Below are 16454 nucleotides of genomic sequence, written 5' to 3' on the forward strand. Positions count from 1 at the left end.
AGTAAATTATTTTCCATGTAGAAATATCATTTCTACCAAAAACGGTGATTGGTCATGTTAGTGATGTCTGACTGCTATTATTTTGAACACAACTGTAAACCCATCTAATATGCATTTGCTAATCTTGGCTTTTCCAGCATTTTAAAAAGTTTTATATATACCTCCCCGGAAAGGCCAGGTAGAAAATGCATTTTGGTTACATTTATGTGTAAGGACCATGTATCATTGCAGTTAATTCAGTTATCTTTAGTTATTACCATTTCTTACTGGCTGAGGGAGTGAATAGCTTTAATTACTAAATTGCACACTCTCTGGGTGTATTCCGTCTATAGACTCTAAGGGGGAATTTATCAATCAAGTTACTAACAGAATCACAATTGGTGCCAATCAGGCTGTCTCTCATTTAGAAAAGATTTTTGTGTGCATTAGCAACCCTCTGCATGTGTTCCTGGACAACCACCTGTGAAAGATTTGGAAACCTTTATATCACTGTATTTAAGACGTTTTTCACATAAAACACACCGGTGCTTAACAATTGGTCAGGATGTTGTTTTAATATTTGTATAGTGCTACTGCTGAGCATCACAAGGTAAATACAAAGTTGGATATAAATCAAGCCATAAAAAATTTAGTAAACCTGCTACTTTATCAGGATGCTTACATATATATACAACCTAAATCTGCAATATGGATTTACCACAAAATATATTTAGAGTTACAATTAAAGCCTAAATGCAGCTTATATACAAATAAACTACTCTTTTGTAGAAAAGTAGGGCAGTGTAGAGATGGAAAGAGCTGAAAAATAACCTGGAAAAAAATTAAGAAAAAATAGGGTTTCTTCCACATTTTTTTTTCAAAGCCATTTTCTTCTGGAAAAATTGAAGAAGAAAAAAGCGTGGAATATGTTCTACGGTGATAAATAATATATCTTTGACATCGTATTCAAACTATATAACATGAAGAACTTGATGAAAGATTTCTGAGGCTTGATGTAAAGTCCTAAATTATTGCAAGTTCTCTTAGCTGAGGACAGGCAAATCCTGGAATGAAATTCAAGTAACACTGTACTTTTCAATGTAGATCCCAACAAGAGAAATATGCATTTCTGCTACTAGGGGCACTGTATGGGAAAAGGTCCAGTTTAGTTTGCTTGTTGGCTCCATCTTATACCTCCTACAGATGGGTGATTGTTGGGATATAGTAGATGATAATTCTGTCCTCTAATGCCTTAATTGACATGTAAGAGGGTGAAATTGTCTGACAAATTAGTTTGTTTATAACCTTTAAATGATTTCTATTAATGCTCTCCACCATCACAGCATAATGTTTACCTATAGTCTACTGAGAAAATTGTTTTTTTTTCTTTTCTTTTCCTCCCCTCAGAAAAATGGTAAGACCAATATCTAGGAGTTTCAAAACATTTCCACAGTTCAATTTCTGCTGAGCGCAAAGCTGCAATTTGCAAACATTGTGAAAATAAATATTCTTTTTCAAATGCTACAAGGATGACATAATACATCCTTGCATACCAGAGGTGCCCTAAAGACATTAAAAAATACTTTATAGAGTTAAATGAGGACCATAATGAAAGTGCAAGTGTCTTTTCCCTCCCTCCGAGTTCTCAGTCCAGAAACACTTTCTGTTATTGGTGCTAAGAGGTAAACCTTCTTCTTTATGTTGATGGTTTCTTGCTTTTTTTGTTTCTTTTGAGGGAAGGGGGTGTGGTTACCTGTTCTCGTGTATAGTTGAAATGTTCTTAACATATACAGTCCTTGTTATTCCATTTGTAATAAAAAAAAAGATTTCAAAAAAGTAAGTTTAGTTTATTTACTGAATAAGCTGTACTTTTATTTCAAGCATAATTTTATATACACTGCACATGTTGGTCACTTTTATGGTTTAAATGTAAGGTTAGCAGAGATCTGTGGTTTCAGGTGAATGTTGTGGGGTTTTTTTTTGTTTTTTTTTTCTTTTTAGACCCTTTGATAACGTTTGCTCTAGGATTGTTAGTGGTGTGCCCCAAGGTTCAGTGTTGGGACCCTTACTTTTTAATATATTTATAAACGATATAGGGTCTGGGATTTTAAATCCCATTGCATTCTTTGCAGATGACACCAAGCTGTGCAGTAGAATAACGTCCTTACAGGATGTCTTCAACTTACAAGCCGACCTCAATGCACTATATAATTGGGCAACTGTGTGGCAAATGAGGTTTAATGTTGATAAATGTAAGGCTATGCACTTGGGGGCTAAGAATATGCATGCATCATACATACTAGGGGGGTACAGCTGGGGGAATCAATGGTGGAGAAGGATCTGGGGGTTCTTGTAGATCACAAGCTTAACAATGGCATGCAATGTCAAGCTGCGGTTTCTAAAGCGTGCAAAATCCTCTCTTGTATTAAAAGAGGTATAGACTCCAGAGAGAGATATCATATTACCCCTGTACAAATAATTAGTAACACCTCATCTGGAATATGCAGTTCAGTTTTGGGCACCAATTCACAAAAAGAACATTGAGGAACTGGAGAAAGTACAGAGAAGGGCAACCAAACTAATAAGAGGCATGGAGGAGCTCCGCTATGAGGAAAGATTAAATGAGCTGAATTAATTCTCTCTTGAGAAGAGGAGATTAAGGAGGGATATGAGCAACATGTATAAATACATCAGTGGTTCATATAGTGAACTCGTTGTAGAGTTATTCTGCACAGTGAGAGCTGTGAAAATGTGGAATAGAATCCCTCAAGAGTTGGTTCTGGCCAGCTCAGTGGATTGCTTTAAAAAAGGCCTGGATTCTTTCTTAGATACACAGAATATAACTGGATACTAACATTTATAGGTAAAGTTGATCCAGGGAATATCCGATTGCCTCTCGGAGGATCAGGAAGGAATTTTTTCTTCTGCAGGAGCAAAATTTATCATGCATTGCTGGGTTTTTTTGCATTCCTCTGGACCAACTGTGGGTGTAGGATTATAACTTTTTTTTTTCTTTATTTATGGTTGAACTAGATGGATCTTTGTCTTTTTGTCAGCCAGAATAACTATCCAACCTTTATTATTAGCTAGAGATGTGTATTAGGCACATGTCACATTAGCAATCTTTTTGCTAATGGATCACTAACATATGCAGTGAAATAATTGCTTGCATGCATTTTGCCTTCCCGAGCTAGATAAGCAAGGTGTCGCTCAACAGCCGACAAAACACTGCAGAAGTCTCCAGCAGAGGATGACAGCCAGTGATAGAGTGATGCATGCAAGTAAGCATTTTTCTGCCCTGCCGTGTCCTGCATAGCCACCCTGCTGGTTAGTTCTCACAAGTGATAGGGTCACTAGTATGGCCTGGGTCTAAATATGTATGTTTGGAAAATGATACCATGTATTACAGGCAGATGTTACATTTGCTATATAACAATAAACATTTAATGCCTTAGATATGATAGACATGATCAGGGGCGGACTGACAACTCATGGGGCCCCCGGGCAATAGGGGATCATGGGGCCCCTGTGTCCTTGCCCAAACTCAAAAAAGCCTATGAAAAAAGTACCAGGGGCATCTCATGGGGCCCCCTACTGACCCCAGGCCCTCGGCAGTGTCTGAGTTTCCAAATGGTCAGTCCACCCCTGGACATGATCCAACCAGCATATGTACACTCCAGAACAAAACTAATACATTTCAGTGTACAGGTTTGTAGATGTGGTATCTGCATTCGTTTTCATTTTTGAGGCCAACATTTTTAAGTACAGAAAATTCCTGATGATCTTAGTGTCTTTGTCACTTCCTTTGAGCTGCACTGAAAGCAGTCATATCTTACATTTCTACTGTAAACAGCTAATCTCCGTACCCCTCATGCAACAGAGATGGAAATGAAGATATATATTCTTAGTATAGCCTAGGTGAAAACCATGCTCCCAATTTGGCATTTGTGTTGTTGTGGGTCTCCAAATACACACTGCCTACATCTGGGGATCCACACCCATGCAACTGTACGATTATTTTTTTTTTTACATTTCTTCAGTTACGTCCTAGTTTCCATGCATAGGCAAATGATGTTATACATCCCATGAGTCTTCAGGAGGGGAGGGTTCTCAGCTCAGCCAATCCCTAAGCTAAGGGCAGATGGATTCCAAGAAGTAAAGGCTACAGGAATCGCCTGCCCTTACTAAAAATGGCCACTGCCATAAATACCAGGGGATGTTTTTAAAATGATTTATCAGCAAAATAAAGCATGGAGACATGGATGGATTGTCACAAATTGTAATCTGCTAATAAAAGAAATGTATTCAAGTATATCTATAGCCAAAACTTTTTTTTTTTCAGCATAGAGTAGGGAAATGTCTGCATACCATTTGGAAAATTTCCACTAACTTCCTATTGTGTCTCTAGGACAGGTGAGAAGAAGTGTTTAGCACTTCCGCCTGGGAGTACTAGGGTCATTGGTTCGAATCCCAACCACGTCGCTACCTGCCTGGAGTTTGCATGTTCTCCCTGTGCCTGCATCGGTTTCCTCTGGGTACTCTGGTTTCCTTCTACACTCCAAAGACAAGCTGTATATTGGCCCTAGTATGTATATGTATGAATGTGAGCTAGGGACCTTAGATTGTAAGCTCCTTGGGGACAGGGACTGATATAAATGTGCAATATATATATAGAAAGCGCTGCGTAAATTGACGGTGCTATACAAGTACCTGAAATAAATGAACTCCCCTCTTAGGCTAGGTACACACTATTGCTGGTGCAGGAGTCGCAGCTGTTCCCACACCTGCAGTCAAAATGCACTGCTCTTTAGAGATGCATGAGGCTGCCATTCATTCTTAATGGAACCCCCATGCGCCCAAAACTTCAGCGCGGGTGTGGGAACCCCAGGGAACAAACAAGAGATCCCTGTGCTCAAATCCCAACAGCTAGTGCATGAATTTATCCATCAGGTGCTAAAGGGGTGTAACCACATATTAACACTAGAAATTCTGAAAGACCCTCTGCACACTGGTATATACCCTTTCAAGCAGACTATGCAATAAATAGGGATATTTAGTTCACACATATTGCAATAGATGCTTAAGCTGGCCAACTGTGTCAAAGTAATCCCTCTATGGCCAGTCCTACTCTGCCCTGCCTATGCAAATGCTACTGTGTACACAATGCTAGCATAGGGGAAAAGACACAATGGGGAGAGCTACAAGGTTCAGGTCTGGCTACTGACCCAACAATACAACAAACAAGAGATCCCTGTGCTCAAATCCATACAGCTAGTGCATGCATTTATCCATCAGGTGCTAAAGGGGTGTAACCACATTAACTCTAGAAATTCTGAAGGACCCTCTGCACACTGGTATATACCCTTTCAAGCAAACTATGCAACAAATAGGGATATTTGGTTCACACATATTGCAATACATGTTTAAGCTGGCCAACTGCGTCAAAGTAATCCCTCTATGGCCAGTCCTACTCTGCCCTGCCTACGCAAGTGCTACTGTGGACACAATGCTAGCATAGGGGAAAAGACACAATGGGGAGAGCTACAAGGTTCAGGTCTGGCTACTGACCCAACAATACAACAAACAAGAGATATCTGTGCTCAAATCCCAACAGCTAGTGCATGCAAAAGCACCATGTGATTTCTCAGCCACTGTGGTTTACAAATGCTGTAGGAACCTTTTTTCCTGTGTGAAATGCAGGCAAAGCTTGCAATCAAATAATTGGGCTACCGTGCCTACACATACACAGCCCGCCAACCCACAACAGTGTGAACCTAGCCTTAGACAATTGTCCCTGGAAAAGATGTCCCTCTGAGAAGATTTCCACTGACCTGTTGTTCTGGGAACAACTCTAAAATGTTGTATTTTCCCTCACTTTCTTTCTCAGTGACTATTGTCACCAGTAAAATTAGACACTGAATCTTTCAGCTGTATCCAAAACTAAAAAGGTTATACTACATCAGGTGTCAGTACAGGTAACAAAATACCAAAAGGGAAAAAATGCTATGCTCTTCTGGGCTCTTGATGACAGGCATGCATCAGGGCACATTATCAGTGGTCTGGCTGCAGGTATTAAGAAGAGAATGCTGCCCCCCTATAGCACAACAGATGAACAGTAGAATAACCTGTGGCCTGATAGGATGCATGACATAAGTATCCCAGGAAGCTGTGGGCAAGAAAAATGTTGTTCTCATCCAAACAATTATCTAGGGAGCAGGGGGAAGAATTCCCCCCAAAAAGGTGAAAAAATAAAAAATTTTCAATTTTGAGAAGGGAAGAGGGATGAGATAAGATGGCAGAAGGTGGCTGGGGAGAACTCTGAAGTACCCACAAAGTGTCTCCTTGTACAGCTAGTATGATAGCAGAAACCTGGGGATAGCCATTTGAGAGCTGCTAATAATTATTTCATTTGTTTAAGGTGGATTATCCTGATCAAAATGGTCATCTTGATCCTGACTTCACTAATTTTGGAACCACTGACTTAGAGTAGGGGTTTCCAAACTTTTTAAACAAAGGGCCAGTTTACTGTCCTTCAGACTTTAGGGGTAGCCGGATTGTGGCCATTGGGAGAAGAAAAGGTCTCATCAGTGGGGGAAAAAACAATGCCCCATCTTTGGTGTCAGTAGGAGTTGTGCCCCATAGTAGAGGTCATTAACAGGAATAGTGTCCCATTGTTGGTGTCATTGGAAGGAATTGTGACCCTTCATTGGTGTCAATGAGTGAGGTTATGCCCCATTATTGGTATCAGTGGATGAAACCGGGCCGGATAAAAGAAAGTAATGGGCTGCAATTTGGAGATCACTGACTTAGAGCAAGCATTCAAAATAGATTTTTCAGACTTCATTGGCTGCGTGCTTGCTCCAAATCAGTGATTCGCTAGGCAAACATGAAGCAGGATCAGGTTGATAGCCCTGGTGCCTGCATTTTCAAACATCAACCAAATATGGTAGCTTTCGTATTTCTATCTTTACATTGCTCACTTTAAGGCCTCCACCTTGTGAAGTATTTGAACTTCAAATAATCAGTCAATTTAAAAGGTGGTGTTTTAGTATTTGTTGGAGACTAAACTGTTAAACTACCTTACTCTTGCTTTTGTTTCTCTAAAACAATCTTTGGTGTGATCTCTGCACTTCTATATGATTTTCAAACCTGCTGTGGCTATTTCATTCTCATTGTAGAATTTTTAAATATATTTTATGATATTGGTAAATGCATGAAAGGCCTCTGGAACACAAAAAGGTAGATATCCCTGCAATAGTTCATCTTCCTGTCTACCTTTGGAGCTTGAGGTGTTTTTGTCTAAGTGTTGGATTTTCCAGGAAGCCAAGCTTTGTCTCGTCCCACCAGTTTCCACCTATAGGTGGGTGAACTGATTCTTTTTTTTTTTTTTTTTTTGTAACTGCATGTTAAGCTTGGTTCACACTGCTGCCACCACAAAGTTGTGCGACTTTGCATGGTAACATTATTGCAACTTGATGTGACTTCCGTGCGACTTTGCTTTTTTGTGATTTTGGCTTTTGACAATCATAATAGAGTGTGACACATATTATTGAACTTACAAAACCCTCTGAAGTCTCAGTCAAAGTCGCTAAGACAAGAAACAACTTCCATGTGACTTTTGTGATTTTAACTTTTAAGTCTATGGCACTCATGTCACAAGGAAGATGCAGAGAAGTAGTGCAGGAATAATAATTTTTTTTTTTTGGTTGCAGCAGTTAAGACTGCACTCATTGAAATTGTGTTTTTTTAGTTTTTTTTTGTAGTATTTTAGGAGCGTTTTAGTGGGGTTTTTTTCTGGCAGAAAAGTGCTCTCAAAAATGCCAAACAGAAGGGTTTTTTTCTGTATCTTAATGCTGAGCTTAAAATATGCCTCTAAGCCAGTGTTTCTCAACTTTTTTCCCATCAGGACACCTTTTGAAAAGTATTTTCAGCCTCGAGGCACCCCGGTTTAAGGCTTGGTTCACATTACTGCTTACTAAAATTGCACATGTTCCTGACACACAGACAAACATGCTACTCCTTAGCAGATAGACAGGGGTGTCATTATTTTTTAATGGCACCCCACACATTAGCAAATGCAGTGTGTTTTCGGTGCGGCACAATTTTTAAAAAATGATTGAGGACTTCTTGTCCTGTGTTTCTGCAGGAAGGCAAGCCCACTGAAATGAATGGACTGGCCTACATGCACATGTGAACCACATTTTGGGGTGCTCACTCCAAATCCCCTCTCTGCTCTCCTCCATACCCTCCTTTCTGCTCACCTCTGTACCCCAAAACCCCTTCTCTGCTCACCACTGTACCCCAAGCTCTCTGCTCACCTCTATACCCCAAATTCCTCTCTGCTCACCTCTGAACCCCTAACGTCCCACTCACCTCTGTACCACAAAATCCTAAACCCCCTCTATGCTTACCTCTGAACCCCAAACCCCCCTTCTGGGCACTTCTGTACCCCAAATCCCCCACTTTGTTCATTACTCTACCCCAAACTCCCCACTCTCTGCTCACCTCTATACCCCAAATTCTGCACCCTGCTCACCTCTTTACTGCAACCCCCTCTCTGCTCACCTCTGTACCTCAACCTCCCCACTCTCTGCTCACCTCTATACCCCAACCTCCTCTCTGCTCACCTCTGCACCCCAAACCCCTCACTGTACCCCAAACTCCCTGTCTGCTCACATCTATACCCCAACCTCCTCTCTGCTCATCTCTGCACCCCAAACCCCAATTCTGTACCCCAAACTCTGTCTGCTCACCTCTATACCAAAAACCCCCTGCATGCTCACCTCTGTACCCCAAATGCCCATCTCTGTTCACCTCTGTACCCCAAAACCCCTCTTTGTTAACCTCAGTGCCCCAGATACCCTCACTGCTCACTCCTGTACCCCACTCTCTTTGCAAGCAAACCCCCACCCTCCCTTCTAATCCTCTGTGTTCCCTTCTTTCCTCTCACCAGAACCCCAGGACAGGACCATTTTTCCCCTATAAACCACAAGGTTGGCTGAGTAAGGAATGTGGCAAGGCTAGTGAACTTCAAGGGCATATGGCTAGCTGTAGGGTGTAGCTCTGCATCAAGTGTAGCTTGGCCCCTTACCGGTCCCATATAACACTCAAAGCACTGGCACAAGGTACTGCCCTATAGGGGAGGCGGAGTGCTGAGGACACAAAAAGCCGCCTCCCCCTCCCTTGCTTTTCATTTCACTGTCCGCTGCGAGCTCCCGCTCTGCTGATGTGTAACACAGTTTGGCGGAGAGGGAGCTTGGTCAAGTCTGAGAGCCTTTTTTTTCAGCAAGGATGCCACAACACCCCTGGTGACCTCAGGCGGCACCCCGGTTGAAAAAGGCTGCTCTAAGCCCTGGTTCACACCAGATCCGACTTTTAAATCGTATGTCAATGCAACTTTAGGTGTGACTTGGAAGATATCTGTGCAAATTCATGCACATATGTCTTTGCAAGTTGCACCTGAAATTGTATAAAGTAGTGCAGGAACTACTTTCTAAAACTGTTGGAGTCACACCGATTTGACCGGTTGTCCACTGTAGACAGGGCATGACTTGTCATGGGATTTGAAACTGTAAAATTGCAAGACAAGTCGCACCTGTGTGAACCAAGGCTAAACGTCCAAATGCGCATGGACACATAGGATAACATTAGTTGCTTGTATAGGCAAGACTCCTCTAGGAGCAGCAGTTTTTGAAGTTAATGTGTATGGACCTGAAATGTTCAAATCTGTATACTTCTAACAAGCGTGAAAATTTGCATTTTTAGACTTGTATTTTACCTTGTAAACCAGACCATGACATTGTGATACAGAACAACAGTAACAAATGGAGGAAGTCTAGAATCTAGTATGTCATGTTCCTTTCGTGTTTGTTTTCTCTCGGCAAGGTTGCAGATTGTGACATTAAATTCATGTCTTTCAATTAATCATTCTGTAGCGTTTAAGGTTTCCTGTCCTGATTTATTGTCTGGAGAGCTGTAGAAGGAGGGCTTATGCACTGCAAAACAAAAGGCTGAGCAGAACGAGTAACCAGTGTGGGACTGGTAATGTTTAATAATGCATGCTTAGAAGCCCATGGGATTCCTATGTTCATGCATATATTGCTTTTGAAATCAATGAGATCATTCTGTACAGTGTTTCAGCTGTGTTTGATGCTTTCTTAGGAATCGTTGGTGTGTCTGTGTTCCCAGGCTAGAAGCAGTAGTTACAGTAAGGCATGGTTCACACCTAGGGGCAGACTGACCATTCGAGCACTCGGGCACTGCCCGAGGGCCCGGGGTCAGTAGGGGGCCCCATAAAATGCCCCTGGTACCTTTTTTTTATAGGCTTTTTTGGGTGTGTTTTGAGTGTGGGCAAGGACACATGATCCTCAATTGCCCGGGGGCTCCATGAGTTGTCAGTCCACCCCTGTTCACACCAATGCATTGTGCTTTTTGTCTGTTTTTTTACTGTGCTTTTTGCAGTGCATTTTTTGCATGCATGTTTTGCATTTTTTTCAGCTTTGTTTTTTTGGTTCAAGTGGAATTTTTTTTAGTTGCTGAGCAGAATAAAAATGCAAAAATCCTGCAAAAACGCACTACATGCATTTTCAGCAGCCATTCTATTGTAGTAAAACGGCTTCTTTTTACATTTAAAAAAGTCCCTGACCCAGGGGTGGACTGACCATTTGGAAACTCGGGCACTGCCCGAGGGCCCCGGGTCAGTAGGGGGCCCCATGAGATACCCCTAGTACCTTTTTCATAAGCTTTTTTGAGTTTGGGCAAGGACACAGGGGCCCCATGATCCCCTATTGCCCGGGGGCCCCATGAGTTGTCAGTCCGCCCCTGCCCTGACCCTTTCCAAAAACACAGCAGCTCAAAAAAGCATAGATGTGAACATGTTCCATAGGAAACCATGTTAAATGGAAACCGAACAAAAAGCACTAAAAAACAATTGGTGTGAACCAGGCCTCAAGGGCAAAATGAATCTATAAGTATGCCTTGTTCTGAAACTATGTGATTTAATAGTTCCTAGAGCAAAGGTAATATCGGTGTGTATATGTGATCTGTTAAAATAGATTATGAAAATCTGTTAAACCACTTATTTGTGGTTGTAATATCATAAAGTAATTCTGTTATGTTCTGATTGTAGTAAGTATCCTAGACTGACTGAAGGGTTATCTTAATAAATTGTAATGTAAGCAGGAACCTCTAAGAGGTTTATTTCATAAGCTCACTAGAGAATCACTAATTGTCCTTTATTGTCAGTTTGGGTATCTGAGACATCTTATTGATTTTAAACGTTCATGATTTATGAAACACAGCTGGGGGTTGCTTTTTAAAGGTAATTATAAAATTTTAAGACTGGAACAGAAGCATGGTATATTTGTGTACGTCACACACTGGGGCGTTTCAAACTTTTTTCACACATACAAGCCCATTTATTAAGGAAAGTACAGTTAACCAAAGCATCCCCAATTTTGAGAGAGTGTACAAATCATGAGCGCACGATCAGCAGACTTTACTGAATGGAGCTATATTTCAGGTGCCACACAGGTGAGCTCAGACTGTCAGACTGACATTTTCAGGCACAGGGCTTCCAGCCTGGCATTGTCTCTTCTTGTGCTCATGCTCATCTGTGCAGATTTGGAAGGGTAGCTCAAATTATCCTTATCCACTTGCCTATCGGGCACTTTTACCCCTTTCCTGCCCAGGCCAATTTTCAGCTTTCGGTGCTATCGCACTTTGCCAATTACGCAGTCATGTAACATGTACCCATGTAACCTGTAACAGTCATGTAACATGTACCCATATGAAATTTTTAGCATTTTTTTCACACACATAGAGCTTTCTTTTGGTGGTATTTAATCACCATTGGGTGTTTTATTTTTTGCACTATAAACAAAAAATGAGCAAAAAAATGTGAAAAAAAGTTTTTCTTTATTCTATAATTTTGGAAACAGGTATTTTTTATTCTTCAATGATGTGTGTTGATGAGACTGCACTGATAGGCAGCACTGATGGGCACTGATAGGTGACACTGATGAGGAGGCACTGGTGGGCATTGATGAGGAGGCACTGATGATGTGCACTGATGGTCACTGCTGTGTGCAACTGCTTGTACAGCACTGATGGGTGGCCTTCTGGGCACTGGTGGGTGGCACTGATCATCAGGGCACTGATCATCAGTGCCAATCTGTTCTGTCACATTTGCTGGTTATCGGCAGTACTTTCCTCATGCTGTGACAGCGTGAGGAAAGTGCTGCCAATAACCGTCAACTGTATTTACTCCATGATCTGCTGTGTCATTGGACACAGCTGGTCACGTGGTAAAAGGCCACTGTGATTGGCCTTTTACCTCACCATGTGAACAGCTGTGCCCTCCCAGAACTGGAAAACGGCGCTGTAGTCGTCACTCGGCTATAGCGCAGTTAGCAAGTGGTTAAGCAACTACACAAAAGAGCTTGCTGGTCATTTAAATGAGCTTAGTCAGTGCTAGGAAAAAGTCATCCAGTGCCCAGGGCAAAGATGGTAAACTGTTTCCTGCTCTTCTGTGCTGTGTGTGCCCAATCATCTTACCCAGACCCGCTGTGCACACCTGACTGTCATACCTATATACAGCGTACAGTGGTCAGGAGTGTGTAACATATAGAATACAGGGGTCAGCAGTATATGATGTGTAGAGGCCAGGTGTGTACAGTATGTAAGGGTAAGGCGTGTGTAACATATTGGATGCAGGGGCCAGAAATACAGAAAACATATAGTGTACAGTGGTTGGGAATGTGTCACAAATAGTGTGCAGGGTTCAGGAGTGTAAAAATAGATAGTGTGCAGGGGTCAGAATGTGTATTGTAGTGTGCAGTAGTTGTGAATGTGTCATGTATAGTGTGCAGTGGTCGAGAATAAGCACCTTTTTATAGTGTAGTGTGCAGGGGTCAGGAGTGTGTAAAATACAAAGTACAGGGATCCTTAGTGTATAATGTACAAGATGCATGGGTAAGAAGTGTATAACATACAATAGTAAACCAAACTAAAAAAGACTAGTTATGGACTCAACCAGTATTAGTGGGTTTTTGTGTTATAAATACATATATTAAATCATAAGGCTGGTGGTCAAAAGCACATGAACGACTCCTTTTATTAAAACAAAAACATGTTTAAAAATAATAAAAATACACCACACTCCACAGGTCTCACATTGTGCCCCCTCCAATTGGTACCAGTAAATGCCAGCTGAATAAATATATATAGAGGCATAAAATTTTCTTATAAGGACCATTAATGCTCCGCATATTAAATTACAGTGTTGATAACTTTGAGTCCTCTTCAAAAGGATATTCCTTGTGTCATAAACTTGTATTCCTCAGGAAAGAATATAATGAGTTGAAAAATTGTTTGGGCCCCATGTGGAGGTAATGGCGTGTAGTCCAGAGGGGGACATCCTATGAATGCTGTAATTTGCACTGACCTCCCTCTTACACTGAATTGTTAACCTTGTTGAGGGCAACCATTGAACATTTTTGTTTGTATCCATCTCGTGACTTGTGCCTGTTATCCCTGAGATCTTTTGCCACCGGTACTTGACTGTTTGCTTCAGTTGCACTATCAGGGACTGAAATCCTCCAGACAAGCTCTTTTCATGCTGAGCTAATCAAAATGAGCACAGCTGATCACAGTTGAACATCAGATTCTTTTGTGTGCCATTGAGAAGGTGATTAGCTACACCTGATTTGAATTTACAGGTCATTCTTAGGAGGAGGGTGATCCTTTTTCCAACTCAGTGATTCTATTTTTGAATTAAAAAAAAAAAAAAAGTCTGCCATTTTGGCAGGGGTGTATTTACCACAAGGCATTTGCCTAGGGTGGCACTTTTCAGGGGGGCAGCAGCATTTTTCAGGGGGGCAGTGCCGCCCCCCGAAAGAAGGGATGGAAGACGAGAAACACGCAGCATGGGGAGCATCAAGGATCTGAGAGAGGCTGTGAGCTTCTTGATGGTGTATGCAGAGCCTGACTCTTGTTTCTGGGCATGTCCAGAGCTGCGAAGGTGAGTGTCTTCTCTCTGTTGCTGGGGTGGGTGGGAGGGGGGTTGCCAGTGTATGGAGGCGGTGGTAGTGGAAGGCTCTCTTGGGTGGTGGGAGGGCTGGGGTGCTGTTGGTAAGTGTTAGGATCTCTTCATGGGGGAGGGGAGTGTTCATCAGTGTCAGGGTCTCTCTGTGGTGGTAGCCAATTTTTGTATTGCCTAGGGCAGCACGAAACCTAAATGCACCACTGCATTTTGGTGTTATATCTTTCACTTGGATGTTATAAGTTGCACTCAGTAAATACAGCTGGATAAAACAAAAACTGTCTGTCTTCAATTCAGGCTGCAAAGCAACAAAATGTGATTATTTTAAAGTGGGGTGATTATTTTCTATGCACACTGTATGAACATATGCATGCGTGATTTCCCTGCCCCCAACCCAATCCATGTCACAGATGTTGGTTTTCAAAGTCATTGAGACAGGACCCAGGGCAAAGCTGCTGAACACTCTGCGGTATCATTTGTGGTGTACCTGGTACAGGCTATGGTGTCTGGGAGGGTCAGTTAGCCCATAGTACAGCAACCTACACTCTCTCCTGAATCCCGCTACTCCATGCTGTCACTGCGCGGCCCACCCCCTGTCCAAGCCCTTGTTGAGTCTGCCCAACTCTTGAGTCCTGCCAATGAGCCCGCCCGAGCCCAGCAGGCTTCAGAGATGTGTATGTGCAGCTCCAAATTTGGCCTGAGGTCATATTTATTTTTTGATGGGTAGCCTCTGTTTGTAACAGACATTTACAGATAGCTTGTAAATCACCTGAAATTTACAAACTGTTGTCTACCCTACCCTCCACTGCATACTCTGTCATGGTGGCACCAAAAGAGGAAAAATCTTTGGCATTTTGCTAACCCATTTCTTTTGACTTCCACGATAATTCCTTCAGTGATTTAATCTTGCATTAATATTGCAACTAATCTCTCATTGTGCTCTGTGCAGTCTTTGCAAAAAAAAGTCTATTTGTAATATACATTTACAACTTTTTTATGTTTACTGTTTTTTAATTGTGTGATATGTGTTTATGTATTTATTTCTGAGAATAGTAATCTAGTTTTTTTTTTTCTCTCCTGTGTCTGCATTTTTTTCCAGCGACTGTTTAGACAAAAAGCCTTAATAACAACTATCTGCTGTAGCTGATTTGGAAATTGTCTTGTGTACCCTAGAGACTGTGCTGGAATTTTCCCACACTGACACAATGGATTGTGATTCTGGTCCAAATAAAGACACTCAAGCAGAGCTTGCCGAGAGAGTTGCTGCCATTGAAGTGGATGAAGAAACGGAGGCATCAGCTGTGCTGGATTCAGAAGATATGTATAGGCTGAAAAATAATGGAATGAGCTCTGAAACCAGCGAAGATGTATTTTTATCATCCCAGGACCAGAGGGACTTGAGCTGTTTCCAAAGAGCTTCATCTCGGCCTACACTTTCAAACAGAAAGTTCTCCCTCCAGGAAAGGCCTACAGGTGGCTGCCTTCCCTCTCAAAACCAGGCGTACGGCCCTTACGCAACAGGTCCTGCTTCCCACATATCGCCACGAATTGTCCGAAGGCCAACAATTGAGTCAAATCGGGTGTCCATTTCCGACTCTGATGTAAGTGCTAACTTTTTTCTAACAGATTGCTACAGAGGAAATATTCACTTACTATACTTTTATTTTAGCATCATTGTTTAGTAATGTACAAGGAACACTGTATGGAATTGCATTTTTCAGTAGTAAAATTTGTCTAACAATTGATTGCCACAGGGAAAGCATTTTATACATTTGTAGCAGTTTATTTTAGCATAATTTCCTATTAATGCACATGAAACACTGTATTTAGAATTGCATTTTTCAGTTAATGTGATTTCATCAGTATATGCAATACCTTGATTATTCATTTCTAAGGCTCCATGCACACCTTTGCACTTTGTAGTTTCCAAAATACAGCCCATACTAATGGATTAATATACACTGCACTGTGTGTTGCACTGCATTCTGCATACAGTGTCAGATCTGCACTTTAAGGAGATTGCCTAATGGCCAATCAATATACTGTATGTCCTGTAAATGAAATGTACCTGTAGTTAGCACAGTGGAAGGAGATTATTGTGTGATACTGCAGGATTAATGTCTAATAGTCATTTCATAGCAGATTGTTCCTTTTTTAAAGTACAATATTTTAACTTGACATTGTTGCCTTGAAATAATTTAGTCAGTAAATGTTATGACCACAGTGTATACCAGGTGTGTAAACCTAGAATATATACATTTGTGCACATGTTCGTATATGCACCTGAAAAAGACCACACAGTACTTTTTATAAACAGTTGATTTTTTACTAGGGTTTTTTATTGGTCATCGGTGACTCAAACACTTTTTTTTTTCACTTTACACAATTACACATATCCATTCTGGTCCATTACAGTACCCAGCACCACCACAAT

The 16454-nt window shown here is 41.5% G+C and overlaps 1 protein-coding gene across 8 annotated transcripts in view; it reads left to right on the forward strand.

The window, feature by feature from the left end:
• The window catches only part of CAMKK1 (calcium/calmodulin dependent protein kinase kinase 1), a 323389-nt gene that overhangs the window by 101474 nt on the left and 205461 nt on the right, over window positions 1-16454 (forward strand). For 4 of the 8 annotated variants that reach the window (XR_016312890.1, XM_089678491.1, XM_089678493.1 and 1 more), the window contains one exon: window positions 15194-15621. Coding sequence is in view for 7 of the 8 variants with exons in the window: in XM_089678491.1 (XP_089534617.1) it covers window positions 15194-15621 (428 nt within the window). In the remaining variant the exon portion in view is untranslated. Of the gene's footprint in view, window positions 1-15119; window positions 15622-16454 lie in introns of all 8 variants that reach the window. The other 4 variants (XM_089678497.1, XM_089678494.1, XM_089678496.1 and 1 more) reach the window with 1 other exon arrangement.

This window comes from Staurois parvus, unplaced genomic scaffold (genome assembly GCF_062004578.1).
Source record: "Staurois parvus isolate SC_StPar_1 unplaced genomic scaffold, SC_StPar_1.0 ptg000206l, whole genome shotgun sequence".
Taxonomy (NCBI): Eukaryota; Metazoa; Chordata; class Amphibia; order Anura; family Ranidae; genus Staurois; species Staurois parvus.